Source organism: Sphaeramia orbicularis, chromosome 14, assembly GCF_902148855.1.
Source record: "Sphaeramia orbicularis chromosome 14, fSphaOr1.1, whole genome shotgun sequence".
NCBI lineage: Eukaryota > Metazoa > Chordata > Actinopteri > Kurtiformes > Apogonidae > Sphaeramia > Sphaeramia orbicularis.
Genome location: NC_043970.1, coordinates 29,309,008 through 29,336,428, shown reverse-complemented (window position 1 = coordinate 29,336,428; position 27,421 = coordinate 29,309,008). Strand labels below are relative to the sequence as shown.

At 40.5% G+C, this 27,421-nt stretch overlaps 1 protein-coding gene across 1 annotated transcript; it reads right to left on the bottom strand.

Annotated features, from left to right (window-relative positions):
* Positions 1-36: 36 nt before the first annotated feature.
* On the bottom strand, positions 37-27,421 carry LOC115432802 (pecanex-like protein 3). The gene is given in 36 exon segments (XM_030153801.1): positions 37-3,797; positions 5,016-5,419; positions 6,169-6,338; positions 6,921-7,195; positions 7,596-7,826; positions 7,930-8,077; positions 8,167-8,270; positions 9,181-9,411; positions 10,547-10,800; positions 11,717-11,932; positions 12,021-12,079; positions 12,186-12,315; positions 13,081-13,189; positions 13,384-13,561; positions 16,166-16,310; positions 16,628-16,778; positions 16,902-16,994; positions 17,664-17,769; positions 17,876-17,985; positions 18,121-18,212; positions 18,362-18,472; positions 18,735-18,906; positions 19,066-19,098; positions 19,296-19,449; positions 19,668-19,825; positions 19,980-20,121; positions 20,210-20,267; positions 20,487-20,656; positions 20,944-21,073; positions 22,746-24,497; positions 24,772-24,867; positions 25,080-25,119; positions 25,317-25,369; positions 25,372-25,421; positions 25,531-25,739; positions 26,359-27,421. Coding segments are annotated over 36 exon segments (6,840 nt in total). The 5' UTR covers positions 26,512-27,421; the 3' UTR covers positions 37-3,644.

Below are 27,421 nucleotides of genomic sequence, written 5' to 3'. Positions count from 1 at the left end.
GGGACAAAAAAAGGAAAATAAAACCACTCACAACAATTAATTTGCAAACAAAGACACAAAAACCTTTAATTTAAATAGGAGGGGGAAAAAAATCACATATAAAACTGTACATAACATTAAACATCGACTTAAAGTTCTTAAATAAAAGCCCCCCCTCCCAATATAACTAAAATAAGAAATGATAACAAAGTGGGATGGTGTATGATACATTTGTGCAAAAGAAGTATTAACTGATTCTTCCTGAACTGCACATTTCGACGTGAAGAGTGCCTCTCCACTCAGCGCTCCCCTCCGATGGGTAAACACAAGAACCCCCCCTCCCCTCCCTCGCCAAAAAAGCCTCAACATAGTGTCTTGAATGTAAAATAACCCAGAATCCAATAATAAAATAGATTTATATTTTTAAATATATATTTATATACGAAACATGCTGTACATAATTTAGGAGATTAAGAAATCCCTTTTTATTGACACCCAGGTCTGTCTGTTAACTTGTGCTTTCCTCACTCCCAGCAAAGAAAAAAAGTTAAAATAAACAATAAAAATTACTCCCTGTTGCTTTGGATTCAAGATGAATGAGAAAAAAAGAAAGAAAAACAGAAAACAGCACTGATCAGAAAGTCTCTGTTTTTCCTGAGTTGAGGGAGTTTTGAGAGGGATACTGATGCACTTTTCACCGCTGAAACAGTCAAACAAGGGGAAAAAGGAAACATGTGGCTGTATTTGTCCCTTTGTTCAGACGTTGCTAAAGAAAAAAAAAAAAAAAAATGTGGTAAAGACTGACTGGACAAGATGTAGCTTTACCAGCATGCGTTGTGCACAACCCAAAGAGAACAAACACAGCAAAGGGAGACGTCGTTTGTAACATGAGTACTCGTCCTGTTCACCTATACTGATTCCTCATCGCCCTTTCGGTTTTCTCCCTTTGGACAAAAAGTCTTCCTGCAGAAGACGACAAGTCAATTTCTTTCCCGTTATAGACCCTGAGAACACTGGCCTCCTTTCAAGATTCCTACAGGGGAGCAGAGCTTCTGACAGATTATTTGGTGAGGAAACTAGCAACACAAAGCCGCTTTGTGGCAAAATGATTTATACTATGGCACCAAGTTATTTCAGAGTCGCTCAGCCACTGCAGGTGAATCAGAACATGGGAATATCATGACCTCAGGCCTGGTCCACACTAAAGAGGATATTTTCCACTTCCTTTACAAAAAAAAGAAAACTGTCCACATGGGCTTCATTTTGCAAAATATCTTCATTTCCATATACATGAGACTACAAAAACGAATACAAGGATTCATAATGGTAGGATTTACTCTAATCTCATGTAATAGACAAAGGTTTTGTTTGAAATTGAACAGCAGCGCCTTAGACTGAATGGAAAAACAAATGAAAATATGGTAGCCTGTATATAATGTTGGGGAAAAAAGTTTATGGACACCCCATGTATTTGTATTATATTAAGAATCAGTGTTAAAGTCATTGTTCCATTCTCCCTTCTGCACGTGCTCTGCTGCATCAGGGTCAAAACTGGATGTTTCAATAAAAATAATGAAATGCATCCAGGCCATGACATGTTGAAACTGTCTAGAATTTAGTTCTTAAAAAAAAAAATCATTTGCATTTGTTTGTCTGATGCAGCCACACCTTTAGAAATGCAAAAACGATTTTTCCGCAAATTTCATAATATATTGAGATTGTGAAAAAAATTTAGGGTGTCCAAAAACTTTTTTCCACTACTGTTATCTGCCACTGAGTTTAGTTCATTACACCATGTAAATATGAACAAATTGGGGTGTAATGTCACATAAACCTGTACTTCAGAAGGCGTCTAGTGACCTGTTCAGATGAGGGGCTAAAAGGTTAATTTTGAAAAACATCCTTTTTAGTGTGTCCTCTGGACCTGGAGATCTAGACCTAGAGAAACATTTAGGGGCACAGTTTGGCCAGCTTCTGTTGATGATCTACTTCAGCCCATTAAAACTCTGCGTTTTAATCTTTTCACAGTGGTGAAACATAGAGTGCAAAAGTGGGAAAGACACTAACTTAAAGTGACTTCTCAGGAATACTTCCAGTTACAAAACACACTTTAAAAAGACAGCCGTTGGTGAGATGATACCAATGTGATGACAACAAAACCGAGGGGTGGGGGGTGGGGGGGTTGAGGTGGGGTACAGTTGACAGGAGGCAGATTTTCAATTCGATATATCAGCACACCATATAGACAAACCCCGTTAAAGATATCTGTAAGACAATATTATTCAAATAAATATTCCACCTTTGCTTTCAGTATTTATTCAACTTTGTTTCTTTCCAACTAAAACGCTGGATTTAACTGTTGTAGAAACAGCAGTAGTAGTGGGTATATTAGTAGTTGCAGGAGATGCAGAAGCAGTAGTATAGTAACAAGAGGGGCCTAACTGCAGGCAAAGAAAACAGAGCTCCACAGAGCAGCCTGGGACCCTGCTACAGAGAAGTCGTCACTGACTGGATCTGATGGCAGAGGGAGTTATTGATCGCTCATCCAATGAAAACAGTTCAGTGCATAGTACACACTGAGCAACTCGTGATTCTTCAAGTCGAGTAAAACAAAATGGACATCCCACTCACCAAAACAAAAAGGCTTGAAGATTCCACCTCTCCCAGTTTGTCCATTTGTGATCAACACAATTTCACAGATGCGAATCCTCCTCAGCTTGATCCTGATCCACATCAGAAGTCATCCTTCATCTCTGTGTTGTTAGTCTGATCCAGGACCAAAGCCTAAATGGACTGTAAACTAGCGGTAGAAGCACCACGTGTTGGCTGAGATGGAAACGAGTTTGTTTTTTTTCCCCTGAAACTTGCTCCGAGACAGATCTGTCGGGTTTTGATGATGTCAGGCACCTCTGTAGGCCACAGGCCAGAGGATGAGGATGAAACACTGTGATGCCTTTTTAGTTGTTGAATATGTAGATATAATAATCTGCTGGGGGGGGGGGCACTGCTGAAACTGGTCAGTATGTGCTGATAAATATAAATACTACACTGTAGGCCCAAGGATTGTGAAAGGAGAACTATCAAGGCGTATCACGGTATCCATGTATCCTTCACCTGCACATACAGCAACAGAACATCTGGAACTTTTTTTAATTATGGGGAAAAAAAAACTGCTGCAGACATCAAGTGAGAGAAAGTCAGAGGCAATTCTCCATGATTCTCCAGTATAGAAAAATATCCTCAAGCAAAATATCCCTTTTCATTGCACTGGCCTTTAGTGGCCTGTCACTACTGTTACAACCTAAAGGTTGTCCGTAGAGACACTGAACGACTTTGTAAGAAAATAAAAATTAAAATCAAGTGTTATGAGTCACGATGAGAGCAGACTTTGGAATAAACAGGTTGGCGTAAATCAATGAACAGATGTGACGTGCATCAGCTCAGCATGCAATCGGATATTTCACTCCTTTGGCTGAGAAGGTGACAGAGACGTCAGAACTGATCCAGAACGGCACTGGGCTGGGAAAGGGTTAATAATCTGGGGTTGATGGAATGAGTCCTGAAGGCTGGAATGAGTCCGGTCAGGGTGGGCCAGGCCCGATCCAGCGCCGACCACGATGTGCTTTCACTGCAGAGAATGTCACCGGGGACGCCCTGGTGCAGACTCAGCGCAGATGCTCAAGTAAAGGCAGCTCTGTGGATTCCTCTCGGGGTGAGGGGGGGTCTCCTGCATTCAGCAAGGTCGGGTCCATCGTCTGAGTGGCTCCCAGAGGATCTTGTGTTAGACTGGACTCCTGGAGGGTTGCAGGAGGAGTAGGCTGTGAAGAACAGTACAAGGTATTAAAAAAACATGTATGACCAGTAGATACCACTGAGGATCATTACCCACCAGTAACAAACCTTTAGTTTTGCTTTCAGCTTTTTTATTTATTTATTTATTTATTTTTTAAATCTTTCAAGCTCAAAAAAGTTACAACGAAAGAAAATACAAATAAGATTAAAAAAAAGTATTGATATAATTAAAATATCACAAGTAAAAATGTTTGAAAGTAAGGTTTAGGGAACTGTACACAGTTCACTAATCTTTATAATGGACTGAGACACAGTATAAATATGGATCGATTACAAATGGTGTTGGAGCCATTTTTTTGCTTGATGTGTTTATATAATGTCTAGTTTAGACATTAGGCGGTGGGGAATTACGGGTGAGCTAATCACTGACGGATGTGTTTGAGCTGAGAAACAAAAAAGTTGTTGACTATTGTTCTCTTCATCGTCGTCGTCTCTGCTGTTAAAATTTTATGTACATACATACTAACTTATAAATTTTATGTGCATGTTAAACACATGTAGGTACATTAATTCTCTTGTCCATGGGCCTGACCATAGTGCTGATGAAGATCTGGAATTGGTCCATGAGCGCCTTCAAATACTATATGGACTCTTACAGTAGTTATCCTTCTCAGTTATCATTTCTGACCCTCCGTTAGAGTAAGGCGTTACATGTACCTGCAGACATCCTAAGGGTGTATAATTTTTTTCCCTCTTGTTTTTGCTGTGTTCAAGATGTTTTTGGGTGTCAACCTTTGAGCAGTGAGTTTGAATCTCAAGCCAAACAGCAGCATCCTGCAGTGTGTGTGGATGGAAGAAAATGAACCGACTCTGCTGATGCAGTGCCCACTCTCTTATTGTCTTCTCCCTCAGTGCACTCGCCCTGAAACAGACCTGTCTTTGTCACACTCAGGAGGCCCGAGCTTCAGTTGAGATTTGTGAAGATGTGGATGTGTTTTTAGAATATAACCACTGTGACAGAATCAGGACATCTCACTTTATTTTTCTATTTCATCACTTGTTTTCTCACTGAGTCACTTGGTCTTTCCAATCTATTACCTATTTGACCACCACTCTCACTTCCTTGTTCCCTGAGTGAAGAAGTTTACAATCACTAGTGACAAACATATAATTTAAAGAGGCCAAACCTTTCTGAGCTGGTCTAACTAAGCCCCATCACACAGAAGCTCCATCAGTTTCCTTACCTGTGTGCGTATGGTTTGGACCGTTCCTGTGTCAGCCTCCACTGCTGCTGGTCCGTTAAAGCCCTTCCTGCTTGAAAAACTCCATTTGCCAAAGTGGCTCTCATAATGTAATCCGCTGCTCTGTCCGAGGCCAGCCCGCTGGCCCGCTCTGTGCCCAGAGTTCTCCAAAAAGCTCCCAGGGCAGAACCGCTCGGGCCCTGGTAGAGAAGGTGGGGCCACAGAGCTGCTGAAAGACAGCTGAGAGCTGGACAGCTGCTGGCCAAGCAGCCCCTGGATGGATGACGTCCGCTGCAGGGAGGTGAGCAGCCCCGCCTCCATTCTGCCCTCTGATTGGCTAAGCAGTGCTAATGGGAGCGGCTGAGGGTGGTGAGGCCAATTCTGGGGACCGACAGGGTTGTCTGTACCTGAAATGATAAACAAAGCTCTTCATTAACCATACCATTAGATAAGTACTGATCAACTACAAAGCTGTCATTTAACAACTCAGAATCAGAAAAAATTAGGATGGTATGTAGAATCCATGTAAAAACAAGACAGTGACTTCAAAATTTACATTGACTTGTTTTTCATTGCAGAAGATATGAAAACAAGATATTTAAAGCTTTGTCTTGTCAACTTCATTTAATTAGTAAATGGGGTCATTCAGGCCCGCAACTTACTACGAAAAGAACTAAAAATAAATAATGACCATAATGATATACAGTTGTGGAGCAGCATCTAGAAAAGGCATTGACCTTCAACACCAAAAATCAGCCAAGTATTACCAGTTTATCCTCAAATGCATGAGAAAAAACATGGAAAGGTTTAAAAACACTACTCCTCAATGGAAAATGGGATTTTTCACCCTTTACAGAACAGAATTAAAAACAAGCTGAAAATGAACAACCACAACCTCAGATCACTGACAGCACTGTAAAAATTATTTATCTGTATGTGAGCCACATGACCTCAGGAGTCCTGTACAGTTCATGTACGCACAGGCAAAACACTCATTGCCATGTGTAACTACAAACGCAAACCAGAAGCCAGCAACATTTAATGACGTGAGCTACAGATGCCAGATTTCAGAGATAAACGTAAGTATTATTTGGTTACATAGTTGGACAGGCTTTACCACAGTGTCTGTGATTCAGGATCTAGTCTCAGGACTTACCCATAGAGGGCTGGACTGTGGTGATGTGGGGCTGAGGCAGGCTGGAGGCTGGTGTACTCTGAGTAGTATGGATGGCTGGGTTGGTGGAGATGGAGGTGGAGCCGCCGCCGCAATCAGAGTCCTCAATGTTTCCTCCGCTGTTACAACCGGCACCACAGCCCTTCTGTAACCTGTAGACACGTACATGGAGGACATTCAACATCACAGTTTATCCCACAGGCAGCTACACCAAGAATATGGTCAATATTACTGTGTCTCCTGTGATTGACAGTCAACCAGAATACAGTATATTTACAGGGTGTCTCTTTTCAAACTGTGTGAATGTTAACATTGTTGTGACTCATTTAGCTCTCACTTATCTTATTACTGTTGATAAATATTAATTAACAAGCAATTTGGTTATTATGTGGCAGTGACCACAGTGAGGAGAATCACTTTTCAGACCCTGTTGTAAATTATATTGGCCGAAATATTCAGAGACATTTTTATACAAGTGGAAGGGGATCACCTCCCCTATACATGAGCTTTGTGCATAAAATGTGAGAAACACTTGCAGATTTAAAGTTTGCACTCTGCAGCCACTGAATGTGCTACGACAGCTGATCAATATTCGTGGTGGGGATCTGACACAGCTGGAGTGCAGTGTGTTTGATGTTGCTGACTACAAATTGTTCACCAGTGTGGATGATTATATTGAATTAACTGTTTTAGTCTTTTCCCTTTCTATCAAATGTGATTTATACTACATATACCTGTCCCAGCTGCTGATGAGCCAGGTGTAAATGTTGTGTGGACTGACAGGTCCTCCCCACACAGACCGGAGCTGGCTGTGTCCTCCAGCGTATGAGGTGGTGAGAGGGGACACATAGATGGGGTATCCAATGGGCTGGTCACACGATGAGTTTATCATATTCCTCAGGGCCTGTTTGGCATTTTGAATGCTGCCACGCTCTGGATTTCTATTGCGCAGGAAGACCAGCTCCTGCTGTTGCCCCGCCCACAAGCCACGCACACATTCTCTATTCACCTGCAGGGGGCAGCACAAACAGCAGACATGGACATTTATCAGTCAACTTGCACAAACCCCATCAGATGAAAGTAACACTAACAGAAACTATTTGAACTAAATTTGTTATTTAACAGTTGAGTGAGCTGCATTAATGGTTACTACTTTCTTAATTTTGTTTGGTAGTTTTGTTACAAAAAAAATTTAAAGTAATGTTAACTTTGAAATCACTTTTTTAAAGACCTGAGCTGAAATACCAGAAATGCATTTGATGTTTTCTTTAGGATTTGCATGTTTGGATTCAAAACCACAGTTGTTAGAAAATAAATTAAAACATGAATAAGCAGAAATGAAGACCACCCAGGAAAGATCAGATGGATCTTAAAGCAAAGATTAAAGATGAAAGAGCACAAGTAATGACCTTGATAACTCGGAAGCTGAGGAACCTCTTATTCAGCATGATGATCTTATACTCGTCACTGCCATCATCCATGATGTGTCTCAGTGCCAGTAGTGAGGGCATGTTAGCCAGGATAGCGCTGCGCCACACTGGGTCACCCTCATGTGATATCAACATCTTTTCCTCATTGGCTGTGATGGCGTCATACAGAATCATAGGATCCTCATACTCATCAGGAGAAGTGAAGTGGTCCTGCAGAATCACAGTGTCCAGTTCAGTGACAAAAACATCTAATCCCAGGTTTATTCAGGATTATTATCACAATAATTAGCATATCATAAAACAGCAGAGATACCTGATGCAATTTGAGAGACATCCGCACTCCCGGGGCCACCACTCGATTCAACAGGTCCATGTCTGCAAACACCCACTCATCCCGAGGAGACGTGATGCGAAAATCTCCTTTGAAGAGTGCATGGAGGCCATAAAGGAACGGCTCCCAACTGTCAAAAGGATTAAAAAAAAAAAAAAACTATATCAACCACTGCCTAAATCTAGCACAGGTACCAGAGATGACAAGTGGGTGTCCTACCTTGCGGACATGCTGTGGGAGGCCGTGCCCAGAGCCCGTCTTCCCAGGATGCACAGCCCGAAACAGAGGTTTACAAGTGGAGACTCTCTTTCACCAGTCACCGGCTGAAACATAGTAACATGCTGAAATTTAGCCAAAAGATATTTCAGGATGGTTTAGTTTCATTACACTAAATTTATGAACATAACCAAAGTGACTTGTAGTTTGAGATATTTTGAAGACCAAAAGAAAGTACTACAGGTAAACAGATCCCCCATTGAATGCTTTGGATAATTTCAGAGCATAGATTTACAGCTTAATCTTTTAGGACTCTGCAGCCAAGTTTCAGCGTCTCGCCAGTGGCTGGATTTAGAATGTAGTTATAATATGTGTTTTTCTCAGTATTTATAGGCTGTCAATCACCAGTTGTCCATAAGTGCAGCATTATCATCTGCGTTTCCTCTGGTAAAATCCACTGCCAAAAGTATTTTCTCTGTTTATACAACATTAACTTTTCTCAACAATGGAACTTATCCAGGAACAGATTAGAAAAGTTCTCAATTCTCTTTTTTTGATGTTTTATTTTCGCTCTTTCATTAACACTGGGGATGTAGCTGTAGCAAGTAACTCACTGTTCTTATCCATATTTTAAGATGCTACAAATTATATCCAACTAGCAAAAAACGCCAGCAGTTTGAGCGCTAGTATGAAGAGTTGTTGCTGTAGAAACAAAACAGTCTTGTTGCACTGTTGTAAAATGGCAGATTGCAGAGTTGTGTTCTGCAAGTAGGTCCAAGTTTCAGCTGAGCTCATCGTGAATCTTAGGCATGAACATGGCTTAATTTTTACCACAAAATGTTCTCTCACTGACTTCTTGTCAAATGAGGGTAGTTGTTTCATTGTGACTCAGCCTCACAAGCACAAAGACACAGAAGAAAGTTCCTGAAATAATATGAACAGTTTCTCAAAAAAAACAAAAAAAGAAGTTTCAAAGGGAAAAAAGGGCATGAATCTAATATAAATGAAGAATCTTACTGTTTGACGCCTGCTATTGCAATACTGAATCCAGTCCAGGTAAACCATGCAGAAGGAAGAAGGGGTGATGCCTGAGGCTCTGTGGTCATAGTCCTCATCGATGTTCAGGTTGAAGGTGGGGTCACTGTCAACGTAGTTAGGACCAAGACAAGGTCGCAGAGCCTCCTGAATCGTCTCATTAGTCAGCCACTCCTCCAGCTTAGCAGAGCGACTCACATAATAGATGATGCTCTGTTGAACGGAAGAAATGCATGATGTTTGAAGTTAAAGAAGGAAAGATTTAGAAGTCACAGTAGATCTGACAGATGTGAGTATGTAGAGTCCAAAATTTAAAAAAAAAGTGTGAAACATCTGAGGACTAATCTGAGGAATCATCGTCAGAGGGCGATTTGACAGTTCGGAAACCTACTACACCAACAGTCTCATTGGGTCACATGACAATTATCTATGTGTTTACTGGCCAGTATGTAGACTGGTCTTAAGACAACTTTGTTAAAATGCAAGTTAATTTACTTTATCAGTATTTATTTACTTTTAGTTAATTTTGAATTAATCCACCTGTAGTCATTTTTGTTTAATTTTTTTCCCCTGGTTTCTCTCTGCTCAGTGTCAATCTAAACCAAGTATAAGCCACTTTTACACCAAGATCCTGGAAAAAAGGTGAGACGGTGATCCCACCTTTTCGCCACCATTGACCAATTTACACAGCCAAGCCAAAGGAGTAACAGAGGTGAGGCAGGCTGGACTTTTACACAGCGGACCAGCGTTCCGGAATCAAAGGGGCGGTGACACAGTGCAGTGTATAGTGTGATGTATAACTTTTGTGTCGGAAATACCCCTAGCATAGCAGTGTTGGTTCTTCATCTTATTAGCTAACCTCTCCAGAGTTGTCCCGTCGTTCATTGTTACACAAATGTTAGCATGGATAGAGTCCTCCGCCCAAAGTGACAACAGCTTGCAGATCCTGACATCTCCCAAATTTGGTATCTTTCTGGTCACATTGATATGTTTGCTTATAGTACACGGCCCGCACGTATTTTCAAATCCCCCCGGTGTGGAGGTCGCTCACGCAATACGTCATCAAAACGTCAGAACGGGAGGTGTTCCTTTCACATAGTGTTCCGGAATCCTGATTCTGTTACTACCTCCAGAGGCGTTACAGAGCCGTGACAGAGGTAGAACCGAATGATCCCACCATTTCATTTACACAGACGTGGTTCCAGAATAAAGGTGAAATATTCCCGGAATAGAAGTGCTGTGTAAAAGGGGCTACAGACTGATTGTGTGATTCAATTAATGTGTAGCTCTATATATACACAACACAAATGTACATAACAGACCCAAAGATTTAATCCTATTGACGTACCTTAACATAGTATGTGATGAGAATCTTACGAAGGTCGAATACTTGTAACATGGAAGCTGCGTTGTTGTCGCTGATGCTGTAGCCCTCTAGTACATACTTGGTGGCGGCCACCTCCCAGGCAAGCCAGCGCTGCCCGAAGGCGGCATTGAATGACAGCATGTGTGGCAGGTGTCCAGGTTCACAGCAGCAGCAGCCCTCATCCTCCTCGACGCCCTCTGTGATGGCCTCTACCTCCCTCTGCTGACAGTAAGTACCTAGACACATACCAAGCAAATAAGATCAGCAAAGACCTCCAATAGATAATGGTCATATTACTTTGAACCAGCGTTATGTTAAGATAATGTTCATTTTGGCCATGTGGACCAAATGCGGACGACAATATTATTTATACTAAGACATGTGGCATAAAATGCTAGAAATATTTAGAAATTTAGTTTATACAGATTTGTCAATTTAGTGTTTTATTCTTAACTCTCAAAGGTCTAAGGGTATTTTTCTTAATTTTTACACACTTTCTTTCACCTTTTTAAAAGGTCCTTGCAAATAGAACAATACCCAAGTGTTTTATATCAAAATGTTCTGGACAATCTCAGCTTTATGTAAACTGAGACCTATTTTTGTCTTAGAGCAATGTTGGAAGAGACAATTCAGCTCAAATACTGAACTTCTGAAGGTCAGATTTGTGGAAATGTTCAGCTGTTGTGAAAACACATCTTCACTCGTGGATTAAGTGTTTTGGTGCTTGAAATAGGTTTACCAAAGTCTTAGCTTCACAAATGCGGTGGAATATATGAATAAAATAATAGGCAAGTGTAGAAAACATGTCTAAAATGAAATTTTGTAATTTAGTTTTTTCAGCATAAATGTTGTCTGTCATTCTATTTTCACCAAATGTCTGAAATGTGAGATAAATGGGGGTGAATAATGACTTCATATTACAAATCAAGACTCATTAGATGTGTGCAAATGAGAAAGGAAATTTGAAAAGTTCATGTGATCATAGATCATATCGTTAAGGGTTAAGGTACAGTGTTGGAGTGTTGTTGTAAATGCTGGTTATTTGAAATGTATGGCCAGAAACCTCCAACATTGTCAAACCATAGGCTTAACAACGAATACTCAACACATGCATAAACTATTCTTCCTGTTTCATCATTCCTTGGTGCTGACCTCTGAACTCCAGCCCCCTCAGCTGGAAGGTGACCAGGCCGTTGCCGATCTCGATGATGTGCACCAGTGCATTGAGGTAGTCTGAGGCGAGGATGAAACAGTCGCCTGTGCTGTAGTTGCCCCAGCGGCCGAGCAGCAGGTCTCCACACAGGCTGTGCTGCAGAGAGCGGGTAAGGTGCTCGTAGAAAATAGAGTTCAGATTGTTGTCATCTGCACCTAAGAAAAAAACACCAACAACAACATGAGCATAGCTATGGACCAAAAGTACATACAAGTGAATCAAGGAGTCAGTGTTACATCGTACCTGGGTTGCGGTCTAACTGGGTGGCAAGTCTGGTGTTAGAATGATCGACTCGCTTAGTGCTGCAAACATGATAAACTTGATTAATACTGAATGAAAATTATTTCAAGAAAAAACTCTTTGACATATTGTTACATGCTAGCATTGAGGAAAGTGGCTGAAACATACTTGTAGTCTCTCTCCCAGAATTTGACAGGTCTTGTGTATGAAGTGACGAACACAGCACTGCCCAAGACAGGATTGAGAGGGGTGGAAAAAATGGCGGAAAAGATGGCCTGGACAAAGAGCACTGCAGAATCTGAACACACGAGTCAAGGACATCTTATTGACAGAAAGTAAACAAAAAACTCAGCTTCATATTAAAAAGGCCGGGTGCATGGACCATAAATACAAGTTGGAAAAAAAATGTCTGTCATATCATGTCTGTCCTTTAATTTTGTTGTACATATGTATAATGACAATAAAAGCATCCTATCCTATCCTATCCTAGCCTATCCTATCCTATCCTGTGAAGGACAGATAACAGTGTAAATCTGTGCTGCTTTAAATGAATAAATTATACAATAAAATACAGTCCTGCTATTTTCAACGCTGTTTGGAATAACTCATTTAAACTGGTATTGCTTCATTTTCTACATGGGTGTATGTGTGTAAATGTCTCAACTATTTATAATTTGTGGTAACCCACAAGCACCACAAGATTTACAATTTCAAAAGGTGATGAAAAATGTTGCAAGTCAGAATAAATAGTTAACAACAAAGCTGTATTTAGAAATGAAGGTTGCTCTGAAAGGTGAAACTAGAAGTTTTAAATCTGACCTGGTTATAGTGTCAAGTAAGTAATACATGTCAAGTTTGCATGAAGAGAATTATGCAATTACTTAAAAAAAGGTAAACAAAATAAATAAATGGCAGTGGCTCAAAACAAACCCTTGTTATTAAAATACACAACTCAAACATAATCAGAACCAAAAGTCTGTAACTTTCTACCATGTTTGGGGAAATATAAAAACATAACAGACCATCTTACTATTCTGACATAAACCAACAAACTGAAGGATACGGGGCACGGCAAAAGGTTGAGCAAAGGCGTGGAAGGCCGAGCCCCATGTTATCTGCCAAGGAGCAATGTATGTCAAAACAAAGCGCAGCTTGTACAGCAGGTCCCACATCTAAAGACACAAAGGAAATTTAAAAAAAGACAATCAAAGAACACCTCACAAACTACATTCATGATACTACACTGTTAATAGAGTAGAAATAAACTTACACTTGCATACTTTGAAAAATAAGTAGCATAAATTTAAGAATCAGTTCATATTTATGGCCATATTGTTCTGTCATAAGGCACACCATATGTTCTTACCTTGCTGAAGAGAATGGACATAAAGTAGTAGTCAATTAAGAAGGTCTCAGAGAAGTGTGGATAGTCAAAGTGGAAGAACAGCGTGGTGAAACACAGTGTGACGTATTGTTGCGATGGGGCACAGAAGGACGAACGCAGCAGTTTCATGCCAGCTACTGAGATGAAGAGAGCTCGGCTGCTGTAAGACACAAAGAGTCAAAGAGGAGGATGTTAGTTACACAAATATGATGGACACAACCCAAGAGTTTGAGAAAAAAAAACTTGTTAAATCCAGAAACTAAGCAACTGTGTACATGTGCAGTGCTTGAATTGTAACCAGAAGCATCATTTATCCTATGGAAACTCTTAATCCTTGTGGAATTGGATGTCCTCCAACCAACACCACATACAGTGACATTATTGTATCCTTGTGGGTTGGCACCATGGTTCGTTAGCCGTAGCTGCCAGTTTTAGCTCTCAAGAGGATCATGAGTTAAGCAACTGGTATTTATGCAGTTGTAGGTATATGCACTATGGTTAATGTGAAAAGTGTTCGTCCCCTTTCAACTTTAACACATTGTTATTTTTCAGAAACTGATTCAATACATTTTTCTCAAATCTATGCACAACACTCCTCACTGACAAACACAGCAAAATTCTGAGTGTTTTGCTAATTTCTTGAAAATAAAACATTAAAAGAAAATCCCATTTACTTAATGCAGTGCATGACTTTCATCATAATTTTTTTTTTTTCAAATTTGTAAAATCCCAGTGATAGCCTAATTATCACTAATCCATTAGTCTTTCCATGCTTAAGCAAATGAATCACTTCCCTCACAGTGACCAACTTCGAAGATTACTCCATCATAAACACAGTCCGCTTGTTTACATAACAAACCGAAACATCACTCGGGCATTTTCATAAATTTTGTTGCGAAGTGCGTTGTGGGAATGGGAATTCCACGCAGCAGCAATTTTGCTGTCTCTTTGTGAGTGCTGAATCCAAATGTCACCTTTACCCCCATCCACTGACTATACTCATTCTTTAAAACAACCCTGTTGGACTGTATAATTTTACGTTGTAGCGATCTGGCTCCTTTTCTTGCCAAATCTGTGAGAAACCGCTTCGCTTGGTCGCCATTTCCACAATGCACTTCGTGTCAAAATTTATGAAAAGGCCCGAGTGATGTTCCAGTTTGTTATGTAAACAAGCAGGCTGTGTTTATGATGGAGTCATCTTCGAAGTTGTTCATCATCAGGGAAGTGATTCAGGTGTGTAAACACGGAAAGATTAATGGATTAGTAATAATTAGGCTATCACTGGGGTTTTACAAATTTGAAAAAAAAATTGTGATGAAAATCATACGCTGCTTTAAGTATTCAGACCCTTCACTTAATACATGGTTAAACCCCATTTGGCTGCAATGGCAGCTTCCAGTCTTCTTTGGAATGATCCCATCAGCTTGGCACACCTTTCTTTTGGAAGTTTCTCCTATTCTCCTTGGCAGGATCATTAAAGCTCAGACTGGATGGGGAGAGTTGGTATATAGCCATTTTCAGGTCTCTCCAGAGATACTCGATCGAGTTCATGTCCAAACTATGGCTGAGCTGCTCAAGGACTGAGTTTTTCTGAAGCCACTGCTGTGTTTTCTTGGCGGTACACTTTAGGTCTTTGTTTTACTGAAAACGCCTTCAATCCAGCCTGACATCATGAGCTCTCTGGAAAGGGTTTTTACTCAGAAGTGATCTGTGTGTCTCTGGTTCTGCCCATCCCTACATCCAGACCACTCTCCAATTCCCTACCACAGACAAACATCCTCTCAGCATGATTCTATAAGTACTGACCATGGCAGACTGTAGGGATGGTATTAATGAGGTGACTCTCAGTACCTGGTTACTGCACACCTGCTGCTGGGAACTCTGTCCAAATAGCTGAATCTTTGTTTTACCAGACCAGACGATTTTATTTCCCATGAGAGTCATTCAGGTGCTGTTTGTCAGACATCGACTAGGCTGTTATGTGACTTTCAGTAAGGAATGGCTTCTGTCTGGCTTCTCTACTATAAAAAGGCCTGAGGGGTGGATGGTTTTCCTTCTAGAACTTCTCCCACAAGGACCTCTGGATCTTATTGAGTGTGACAATTGGCTTCTTTGTTTTCTACTTGACTGCCAAGATCTTGGAATACTCCTTGTGCTTCCAAAATTTGTCTGTTTGAGAATGATGGCTTTGCCGTTTGTAGACAAAGAGGCTTTTTTATACATCGTTCCCTACATTTGTGCCTTGACACAATGTTGTCTCACAGGTGTGCAGACAACTCTCTCAACCTAATGGCTTGGTTTTCACTCTGACATACACCATCAACTGTGAGCCCTCATATAGACAAGTGTGTGGCTTTCCTGATTATGTCCAATGAGTTCAATTACTTGTAAGTGGAATCCAATCAAGCTGTAGAAGCATCCCAAGGGCCACTGATAGAAGTAGGATTCACTAGATCAACTGCGAATGTCATTATAAAGAGTCTAACTATGTAAAAGGGATATGTTATTGTTTTATTTTTAATAAAACATTACAAATCCTGTTCTTGATTTGCCATTATAGAGTCTTGTGTGTAAGTTGAAAAGGAAAAAAAAAGAAAGCTTTTTTAGATGGGTATGGTTGTAAATGCACTGTAGACCATACTAATACTTAAAAATATAGCTTATACAGTATGCTGTATTAAAATTCTACATTTATACAGTAGAAGTCTCCTGTATATGGAGAAGAGATAGAAAACAGGTTAATGTATGGATGGAAAAGGCTTACTAGATGTCCAACTCCTTATGGTTTTGGCCCACAGTCCGTGCTTCTGTTGTTAGAGAATTCAGAACTACAGCTGGGTAGATGAAATATTTCTCCACACACTGAAGCCATGCATACAGCTTCTCAAACCACATCAACTGAGCAGCATCTGAAAAACACAAAGAAAAACAATTTTTCACACTCGTTGAGGCTGCCAGTAGTAATCGCTGAACAAAAATGAAATAATTAAATATTTATACTTTGATAGCCATTATGATTTCCGAACAGCATTGAATCTTTTATAGCACTCTGAGACAAAAAGCACTCGTTTTATGCTGTTTATTTAAAGCTCCCTGGGGTGCTCATGAAGACTGTAGCTAGGAGTGTGAGGGCTAATTTTCATTTAGTTCATGCAGGTTTTTCTCATACTGCTGTGTATATATTGTATGCATATTATATATATTGTAAAAACAATCTGACACTTACCTCGAACCTCAAACTGACTGTACTCTCTGGATCGGAGCACAGGATGAGCCAGGCAGAACCATGGCAGCTGTTTACGAAGCTGAGGCAAGAGATAGTGTGTAATGAAGCCTACAACTCCTGCCAGGATGTACAATACAAAGCTGAGGGCAGGCTGAGGAAGAAGAGCAAAATGAGAAGAAAATGAGTATGTAAAAGAATGGGGGGGGTTAGGGGGACAGAAACCCTCTGAAAAATGTGCCATTCCAGTAGAGTCATGAACCTGTCTTCAACTGACCTGGAGAGCAATGAAAACTGTACTGGCACTAATGGCGAAGGTAATCACAGCCATGAGAGGACACATGACAAGATCGGAATGAAGAATCTCTTTCTACAAGAAGACAGACACATTTTAAACTTAATCAAACAATGAAAGTCAACGTTCAACCATTAACAGTACTGGAACATAGATATTTGTACTCAAATGCTCAAGTACAATTACCTCAGTCATGCACTTGAGCCTTTTTATGCAGCTTTATACCACATTCTACTGCATCTCAGAGGAAAATAGCAAACCTTTTACCCACTGCATTTGTCTTTCAATTCTCATCCTCCTCCTGTTCAGTGAAAACCACATATCTCAGTGTGTTTGATTTTGTTTATAATAAACTGACGGATTAAGTGAATTGAGAAAATTTGCCTTCATAAGATATACATAACCCTCTTGGATTAACAGGAAAATCCAGTCAGAAAGCTGAAATAGTGGTTGTTTTTCTATCTGTCTTTCTAGCTCATGAAGTCTACTTTTTAGAGATACAGAACACTGATGCTACCAAAACATCCACTTATAGGATATGATGTATTGCTGTAGATTTAACAACTAACAGTTTATAAAGTAGTTCAACTTAGTTCAACCTTGAACATCAGCAGTGAAATAGAACACACATTGATGAAACAGTAATATGAATCTTTTATATTGTAAGTACTTTTTGAAGTAAAGTTTTGAATACCTTTTAGATGGGAGTGCACACTGTGCAAGCAACCAAAGAGGGATTCTTACCACAGAGTTACGCAGCTTTTCAGGGAGAGGGTCCTTGATCTCCACAGGGGGTTCCTCTGGTGTTCGGTTTTCAAGTTCTGGGAATAATTTTGATCGGACTAGTGACCTGATGGAAGCGAGGAGAGAAACCCCAAAACTAAGCACACAAAAAGCAAAACTTTTTCAATGAACTGTGAAGGCAATGTTCACAATGTGAACCAGAAAACACAGACCACAGGATGGTGGGATCGCTGCTTTGGCGGCTGAGGTGGTAGGATAAAGCCAGGAGTAGGCCACAAAACACAGAGAACAGTACTGGCACATGGGCGTCCCCCCACGGTGCCTACAGGAAAGAACATTAAATTAAGAACAGTCGATTGAAGGTCCTATACTTGTCAGAAACTCAGTCACAGAAATACCTCAGCCCACAACTGTACTTTCTCAAGAGAGATAGAGTCAATATCTCTGTTCTACTTACATTGATAGCACCGAGGCAAAATCCATACAGCAGTGCAGCCACCAATACGCTGCGTATGAGGCTGAACAGAGATGATAGAGGGCTGGTTGTGGCTGAGAAAAGAAATAGAGAAAAAAAATCATGAAAGACCTCAGCAAAAGGAAATGTGCAGTGTCTAAAGTCATAGTTTTAACATTCTATCTAACTCCTCTAATTTCCTGACAGGCCATTAAACAATCCCCTGTTGAATCCTTATTCTTACCAGTTCCACCAAAAATATGCATGTCGATCTGCTCCAGCAGACACATCACAAAGGTATTGACCTGAGGTAACAACCCAAACAGGAAAATGACCGGGAAACACAAGGAAAACACTGTTGGACAAAAGGAAAAGTAGAAGAAGCTTTTAAAACAATTCATCTGGTCAAAATAAAGAACACACAAAATTTGATGGAAATTAATTTCTTTAGTGAGAAGCACACTTTTTTTATTTGCTCAGACTACTGACAATACATAAAAAAAAAAGTTATTTACCAAATTTTACAGTTTCATGCATAGCTGTAATCCATTTAATATAGACAGCTTATGGCTTAATCAAAATTTTAATATTAAATAAAAGAAAAACAAAGGACTAACCGATGAGCATATCCCTGACACAGAGTAGGAAGTGTGCAGAGAAGAAGGTGACTCCATAAAGGGAGAAAGGTTGCAGACTGCCAGAACGCCCAGACAGGTCAAAAATCCAGATCATCACACAGCACAAGCAGAAGTAGACTGGCCGACTGTATACAATGATCCAGTTATGGCCCTGTCAAAAGAGACAAGTCAGACCAATTCCAATCCTAAGGTAATTAGTTCAACTATGCTAACAGGACGAGAATCCATAAAATACTAAAATTTTGTTTTTATACCAGAACACAGTAGATAGTAATCATCTATGTGCACTGAAAATGTTTTATAAACTTACATGCATTGGTGATGCTGCATCTGGTTGTACACTCTGAAACACAAAATCAGAAATTATAAGCCTTAGATTTTGCATTAAAATACAGCTACAAAACAACAGTGATATGGGTGAGGTATGACTATAAAAATGACAAGACAATGTAGCCTTCATAGTTAATACAAAAATAATGTCAATAGTGATTAAAAAATAACATCATACATTTTTCAAAGGAACTTCTACAGTTGAGGTACCTTCAGTAAAGAGTACTGGCAGCTTGCAATGACCAAACAGAACTGGAAGACCCAGATGTCCCTGAAATAACCCTGGAGAAGCAACAGAAACCCCAGGAAGGCCACCAGACTGGCCAGCACCACAGCAAACACGTTCTCTCCCACACGGCGGTTTCTGGTACAACAGAGCGGAAGAATCACTTCAGAGCTGATCTAACTCCATAAATATTTGGACAACTAAACAATGATGCTTTTAGTTTGATAAAGATATGATCAATAGTGCTGGAAAATGTAAAAACCTCAACACATGTGTCAGTACATATTAGTCATTTATATTATGGGAAACGGATGGATTATGGACCATCATTTCCTCTCCTCACAGATGAACGTTACCTGTCCAGTAAGGCCAGAAGAGCCAGTCGATCATATCGAACTCTCAGCCACTTCCCGGGCAGAACCCAAAAGCGATAGTATTGTTTAGGTTTGGTTTTCTCCTCAATCATCAGTGTATTTTCCTGGGATTCTTGCAAAGACTCATGGTCCAGATCAAACTACAATTGAAATGAAAAAGGAGCCATGAATTCAGAAGGAAAAGTGACAACAGCAATCTGTCACTCTAGGTACCTCTAGGTACAAAGTGTTCTGGCATCTTCACATATATTCTACCAAGAACAACTTGGCTCAGAAGCATCAAAGAATGCTAACCTCAGGCATTTCCAGTGGCACCCTGCGAACCTGCATGCCCTGTAAGACCACAGGCCTGGGTTGGAGCATGGACAAGACTGGTGCACCTTCTGGTACCTCAGTCGAAGTGAAGCTTGAGGACTGGGACTGTCTTTCCCTTTCTCTGAAAGTGTGAAATTTATTGCATAAAAATGTTAGATTAGTTTGAAAAACCAAGACAACCAAGCTTCAAGCTGTAGAGGACAACTTACTGGACTGGGTCTTCATATCCACCACCAGCAGGTCCAAATGTGTAGGACCTCTTTACTCCTATAATACAACAGGAAGAGCATGGAAATATATCAGCTCATACATTTAACTCAAAATAATCAGAGGACATGACAACAGAACGACAAGAAAGGATACTCTTCGTTATTACTGTACAATCTAATTGCTGCATCTATGAAAAAACATAACCTCTCCATTGCAACGCATGTACAGTCAAGCGGTTTTGTTCAGAAACATCAGTATTATCTGCCATAAACTCACCACTCTCATCATAGAAGTAGTGCACTGCCCCCTCTGATGTGTCATCAAAGGTGGAAGCCTCATGGATGCCACTGCGGGGCAGCAGGAGCGAAGAGGCAAACTGTAAGGCTGAGGGAAGCGTGCGGGTCCGTGAATGTGACGAGGTCCGAGCCCGCTGTAGGTCCTGGAGGCTACAGGGACAAAAAAACAAGACAGAGAATGCGTACTTGTATACTACAGTTTCAACTGTACAGAAACTAAAATGATTTGTAAATAATTTCAGTATTAACATACAGAGCTTATAAGAAACTTAAGCTAAAGTTGTTCTATGTGCTGTGTTGACTACTGCATTTCAAAAAACAAAAAAAAAAGAGAAGTCACTGATAGTCAGTCACTCAGCCAGAGGACAGCTGAAGCTGAGCCAGCTGAGACAAGGCATCAGCTACATCGTTCAGCAACTTTTGCTTAGTCGACTAACCTGGGAGGCGATCCCATGGTGGATGGGGGCGGTGTAGGATTGCTCCCAGCATTGTGTCTCCTGCGGATGGCCTGGGTCCTCTTAACACTGCTGACTGAGTCATGTTTGCCCCCGTCATCTGGAGCCATGGCTACAGAAGGGTTATCAGTTACATTAGTTCAAGGGGTTACATTACAATGTCAAAGTACATGATACAAGCCACTTTCTGAATCTACAAGGGCACCAAAAATAAATTTATTATTTTGAAGTAGCAAATGTCATATTTGAAGCAAACAGTGAGCATTTCTATTTCTAAGGCTACTGCCAAGCAAAGTCCAAAGTCAATTTAAATACAATTAAAGATAAAATAAGAGTATGTGTTGTCCTACTACAAAAACTGCCCCCAAAGCATGCGTTTCTTTACATTAAAGGAAAACTGTCATTTAATTGCCAACAATTACACAGAATTTCTATCAAAAAATATTAGGTCAATAAGTTTCTTTGAAGATTATTTTGGTCTTGTTCCTTTTTTGGACCCACTCATATGTGATCTGGTTGTCCATCTTTACATTACTGCTCTGTTAATACAATCTAAGGTCAAAGAAAAGCTCTGATGTCAGCTTTGATTGACAGGTAAGTATGAATGTTTCTTAGCTTGCTGCGTTTGAGTTTCTTTGATAGACAACTTAACTGTAAGTGTGATTCATAGGTTGCATCAAAAAGACCATTAAATGTTATGCAGAGCTTGTTGAAGTTTACAGTTTTATCCAGTCAATAAGCTAGCGTTTAGCATTAATGTACTCATGATCCCTCATGCTTTGTCCTTATTCCATTTTTGTCTAAGTGTGGTCACTTCCTACTTCAAAAAGCTAACAACCAGCAAATTGCAAAAATGAATTCAAAGGAGCAGTTCAGAAAACTTTCTTCATATACAGTCATAAACAGTCAATGATTAAAAATATGATACATTTTCACATTTGTAAAAAGAACTGTTTAAACTTGTTGGTCAAGCTTTTACTAACAGATTTTAAACATGGAGAGAGAGGGTGAAATAGAAAAATAAAATATTATTTACTGATCTTATCACAGTTGCTAGTCTAAAAACACAAATAAACAACACCCACACCGTTGCAAAACTCAAGAATATTCTGGAGGCAAAATACAGCAGAAACACAAGCTTCCTCTTTGATGGTGTTTATGATGCTGACAACTCTGTTAAAGGTGATAGGCTGAAAGGTCTGTGTGTGTGCTTTGCCAAAAGTTTTGTCTCAGACAGACACAGACAGTGGAGTAAGAGAGAGGAGCAGAAAGAGGAGGGCACCAGAATAACCAGAGCTGCTTCATTTTTATATCAAAGGATGCTGTTATTGGCTGAAGGTAAAAATTCAGTGCCAGAAGGCTGAAGCCCTGAACACACCAAAATGAGAAAAATAGAAAATAAAGGTAGAAGGCAGGGTCCCTGCAGATAAATACACCACAGTACTGTGACAGAAGGCCGGAAGTGATGATTGAGAATGATTATTATTCAGAGTCTTTAGTTCTCTTAAAGGAAACTACTTTAACAGAATTTTTAATATTTGCCAATTATGTGTATTCATTTTTTATATGAAATCTTTTTTTACAAACGTTTTTTAATGTCTTAGAGATTTGCTTTGGCCATTATCAAGAAATACAGCATGTAAACATCACCTTCAATTTACTAAAAAACAGAATCACAAACAGAAGCCTAAGTGAAGTAACATTTCCAAGAAATTATTGAGCAGAGACTCCTTTACAGACCAAAAAACTACAGAAGAATTTGAGTATTGGTATGATGAACTCACCTCCTCCAACAGCTCCCTCTTCAACCAGTTCCCCTGCCCTCCACCCCATTTGGTTTCCAGTCCAGGATCCCCCAAGGGAATCCAGCCGATGGTGATGACCTCCAGGGAAGCCATCAGTATGGATAGTGCGAGCCTCCAGATCAGACTTTGAGATGGTGAGTGTGCGAGGTGCAGGAGTTGAAGTGGAGGGCATTGCAAGCAGAGTGGAAGGCAGAGCTGCTGAATTGTTCTGGCTTCCACCTGCCCCATCCATACTTAGCACTCTTGCATGAGTCTTAGCACTTGCTGTACTAGCAGAGCGTTGAGCAGCACGAGAATGTGAGGGGCCAGCAGTTTCAGGTAAATCCCCTTCCCGTGGAGTGGGCAGTTGAGCAGCAGGGGGAAGTGGGGATGTAATGCCAGTGTTAGTGAGGTCTGGGGAGTAGCAGGAGGTAGAGGAACTTGAGTCATCATCATCATCGTCATCATCATCTGAGCTATATCTGCGCTGAGAGCCCAGACTCGAGCCAGCACTCATGTCACTGCCATCGTCCTCGTCACTGGAATCCTCAAAAAGGCTTTCACTGTAAGCCTTTGTACCCAGTCGGTTACGCACCGGGATGTAATCTCTGTGTTGTCTGTGATTGTGATGACGCCTGTAAGAGCCACAGTCAAAACTACTGCTTCCTGCTCCAGCTCGCCTCCGTGGGGCTTTCCTTCTGCCTGGTCTATGCCCCACACTACTGCCACTGGCCCGCAGCAGCTTTAAGTCTTTAGGGCGCACAACCTGCTGGGCTTGTAGAGCTGGCTGGTCTGACAATAAGAAGGGGGTCGAGGAAATGGGCAAAGCAGGCTCAGAACATACCAGACCCAGGGCCAGCCCTGTGGGCACTGAATTAGCTTGCCGAGGAGGGGGTAGTGGAGGAACCGGGATGTTTCTGTCTAAATCACAAACTTCTGAGTGGCCACTACTTGAAGGGGAAGAGTTTTGGAGTGGAGGAGGCTGTGCAATTTCAGAGGGTATCGAGGGCAGATCCTCTCCTTCAACAAGCGTCCTGTCTAGCCCCTGGCTGAGGGAGAATTCTTTGGAAGGGGAACGAAGTAGCACACTGTCTGAAAGGTTGTCCGTATCACTGCCTCCCTGTCCTGCTCGATCCTCTGTGGGGTCAGGGATGTTTGAGCCTAGCGCTGGTGTTGAAGCAGATGCCTGTCCATCTGTAGGCCTTGGCTGGCTGAATGAAGGGCTTTCCAGCTGAGTGGAATCAGTTTTTTCACTGCGGTAGCTGCTAACAGTGCTCAGTGTCTCTCGGTCTGTGGTGGCTCCACCTGCACTAAAACAACTGTCTGTGGATCCAGCAGCAAGTGCTACTCCACTGCGGCTGCCTGGATGCTCAGCCCCAGGTGCAAACGCCACAGGGTCAAGGCCCAAACCAAGAAGATTCTCACTCAACTCCTCACTTAAGCTGCTCTTTATAAGAGGGCTAAGTGGTGTGTCCCCCAGGCTCTCAGATTCAGCAGATGGGGCGAGAGGAGAATAAGCCCCCAACCCAGTGTCCTCAGGAGTCACTTGTAGACCCACTTGTTCTGGTAACTCCTCAACATCCTGCAACTGTTCTTTCTCTCCTCCATCTTCCTGGCTAGAGGGGGAAGGGGGGATCGACAAGCAGTCTCCAGGTTCACCGAATCCTGCTGACATTCCAGACACTCCCATGAGACCTTGAAATTCACCTCCCAGCGCAGCAGCAAAGCAGGACTGGGCAACATTAGGACCCCCTATACAGTCAGACAGACCACAGTTAGAATAAAATATACATAAAATATTGGAATGCAGTTCTTCTGAATCTGTTTTGTCTTCAGAGATTATTTGCTGATTTATTGAATTTTAAACACATGACAATCCGTGTATATATGCATAAGTGTATTCAGGACTAATATACCAATAGCTCAGGTTCAGTGGGTGTCAGCTCCTTTTTTTTATTTTTATTTTTAAAGCACTATTTATTGCATCCGATGCATGTTTCCATTGGTTAAATGGTAGCAGACTTACTCATGGTATCCTGTGAACTCTGGCGTAAGATCTCACGGTGAGCTGATGTAACAATCATATTATTGCTTCCCTGTTCCCGCATTAGTTCCTTGATATCTGAAATGAAACAGAGGAATATACTCACAATAAAATTAAATAAAAACAAAGCAATAGTGGATATTAGAGTTGCGCTGTTTTACTTGAATTTTACATCTATTCAATGAACAAGTTAATCACAGTCAGCAAAAATAATTAAGGTCACATTTTATTTTATATCCACAACTTAAAAAAAAAAAAAATCTTCTTGATTGTGGTGTTAAGATACATACCCTTTGTCCCACCTGTGTCCTCAAGCTGGGGCAAGAACTCCTGAGGAATACAGATAAAATAATTGAAACTAAATTTTAAAAAGACTGGGGAATTTTACAGTACCAAAGAACTGCTAACTCCTGAAAGAGAAAAGAAACTTAAATCTGCACTTTAAAAAAACAAACAAAAACAAAGGAGATTTATTTATATTGGAATTGTAGATGAAGGGATGAAGTATAAAGTAAGGAAATCCTTACCGAAACTTGGTTCAATCCAAACAAAGAATGCTGAGAACTACAGCGCACTGGGGTGTTGAGTTGACCTTCCTAAACACAGTCATCTCTACACCAACATGACTATCCCTGTGAAGCAGTCAAACAAAGTAAAACAGTTAAGACTCTGTCTACCACAATATTGTGGTTTTATACAATTTCACTCAAAAGTGGCTGAAAAACACTTTGATCCTCTTACCTGTGTTGATTCCCATCATGGCCACCTGAACCTTCATCTCCTTCTTCTGTCCTTGGGACTTCAGCTGTAAGTGAGGCCTGCTTCTTCTCTACAATCTCCCCAAGATCAAACATGGCATGAAGCCGGTAGTTCACTACTTTGATGGCTGTGAAAAAGACAGCCACCACAGCAGAGTACACACCTGCAACCACCAGGCTAGGCGGAAGGGCCTAACAACAAGAAAAAGAAAATTACAGCAACTGAGAATGAATATAGAAATTAGAAAATAAATGAGACAAAGAATGAGTAACAGTGATAAAATTGATCAATTTAACAGCTATAAAACTGTAAATCCAAAGAAATAACAACATACATGAATCATGGTATGTGTACACATCTTAGGGCTCCTTTTAATAAAGAAGGCTCACACATTAAATCTTTCAGACTTTATAGCATTCACTTTACCTCACTAAATCAGACATTGTGCCATTTTAACATTCTCATTGACTTTCCTGTCAACTAGTGTCATTTGCTTATTGGACTTTCATGTAAAGTTAAATTTATTGGTGCCTCCTCATCTTCAGATCCCAGCCTTAAATTTTATGGCTGAATACTGAAATTTAGTCAAGGTTTAACACAAAAACAGAATTAGAACACTTTGCATCTTTTATTGTTACAGAACATAATCTGAACATATATCATAGATTTTTCTTATACATGTGATACAGATTTTGATCCAATTCTGCATTACATGTATAAACAGTTGTCTTGGTTGGTTGGATAAATTAAAAGATCATATTTAAAGTTGTGTTTTATTTGATGATTTGCCTTCTGTGAAAATGCACTTACCATGTACAGCAGAAAAGGGAAGGCCAGGAGAAATATCCAAAGGTAAAGGTGGAAGCAGTTGGAGAATGTGCTCTGATGGGGGTCCACATACCAGCCTCCAGTGAGCGAAGCCCACACACCCTGCCGTAATATCTGAAGCGCTTGGGAACCCATCTCCTCCTTTAGGTCTGGTCAACCCAAAGTTGAAACACTCCTCCCAAAGCTGCAGCTCAAAAAACTGTGCAGCAGTTCGAGCCACAGTATCTTGCGTCTATGATGGCACTTCCATTGAGTATGGCAGGGTAGCCAAGACTGTTTCATCAAGCACAACAGTTCAGGGTCTTGGATATGTATATTTTAGTTGTGTTCAAAAGTCCTTGCATATTCCTGTGCCATTATGTACTCTTGCCCTGCATGTTGCCACACTCTAACCTGATCCTTGCTGGGTATGGAGGGGGGTAACTTTTTGGCACATTGGTAACCCACTGAATGCACACAAAAACATTCATCTGTTAAAAGAAAGGAAATAAAATGAAGCTAGTTTGTTTCCTAAGTTGAAAGCACACATACAAATTCTCAAGTTAGTTTTACAAATGCAATCTTGGGCAAAAAAATGCACAAAATATATTCATATTGATATGCAATTTGTTCAGATCAGACCTTTACTTGTTTCTACTTTGGTTTTATAAAGTGACCACAAACTAAATAAAATGGGACAAGACTGTGATTCTAAAAACTGACATGTATTATCCTTAAATCAATGGTCAGATATACTTATCATACTAGTTTCAATTATAGCACATTTTAGTCCTATAAAAATGAAACTTATCACTTGCACAGCTAAGACCAACATAAAAAACACTGGCACGTAATCGGTTTGTTGAACTAAGGGTAATTCTAGCCACTATAGGAAACCTACTAGAAATACATAAGCAACACAAAAGGTGATGTACCTTTACGTCCTATATGATCTATGTTAAAACACCTCGTTTTTATCCTAATGCGTCTAGGCCAGTGCTGTGCCAGCTAGATTAAGTTTTCTGATTGACATTAGCAAGCTAACAGATAATTTAGCTTAGCTGAC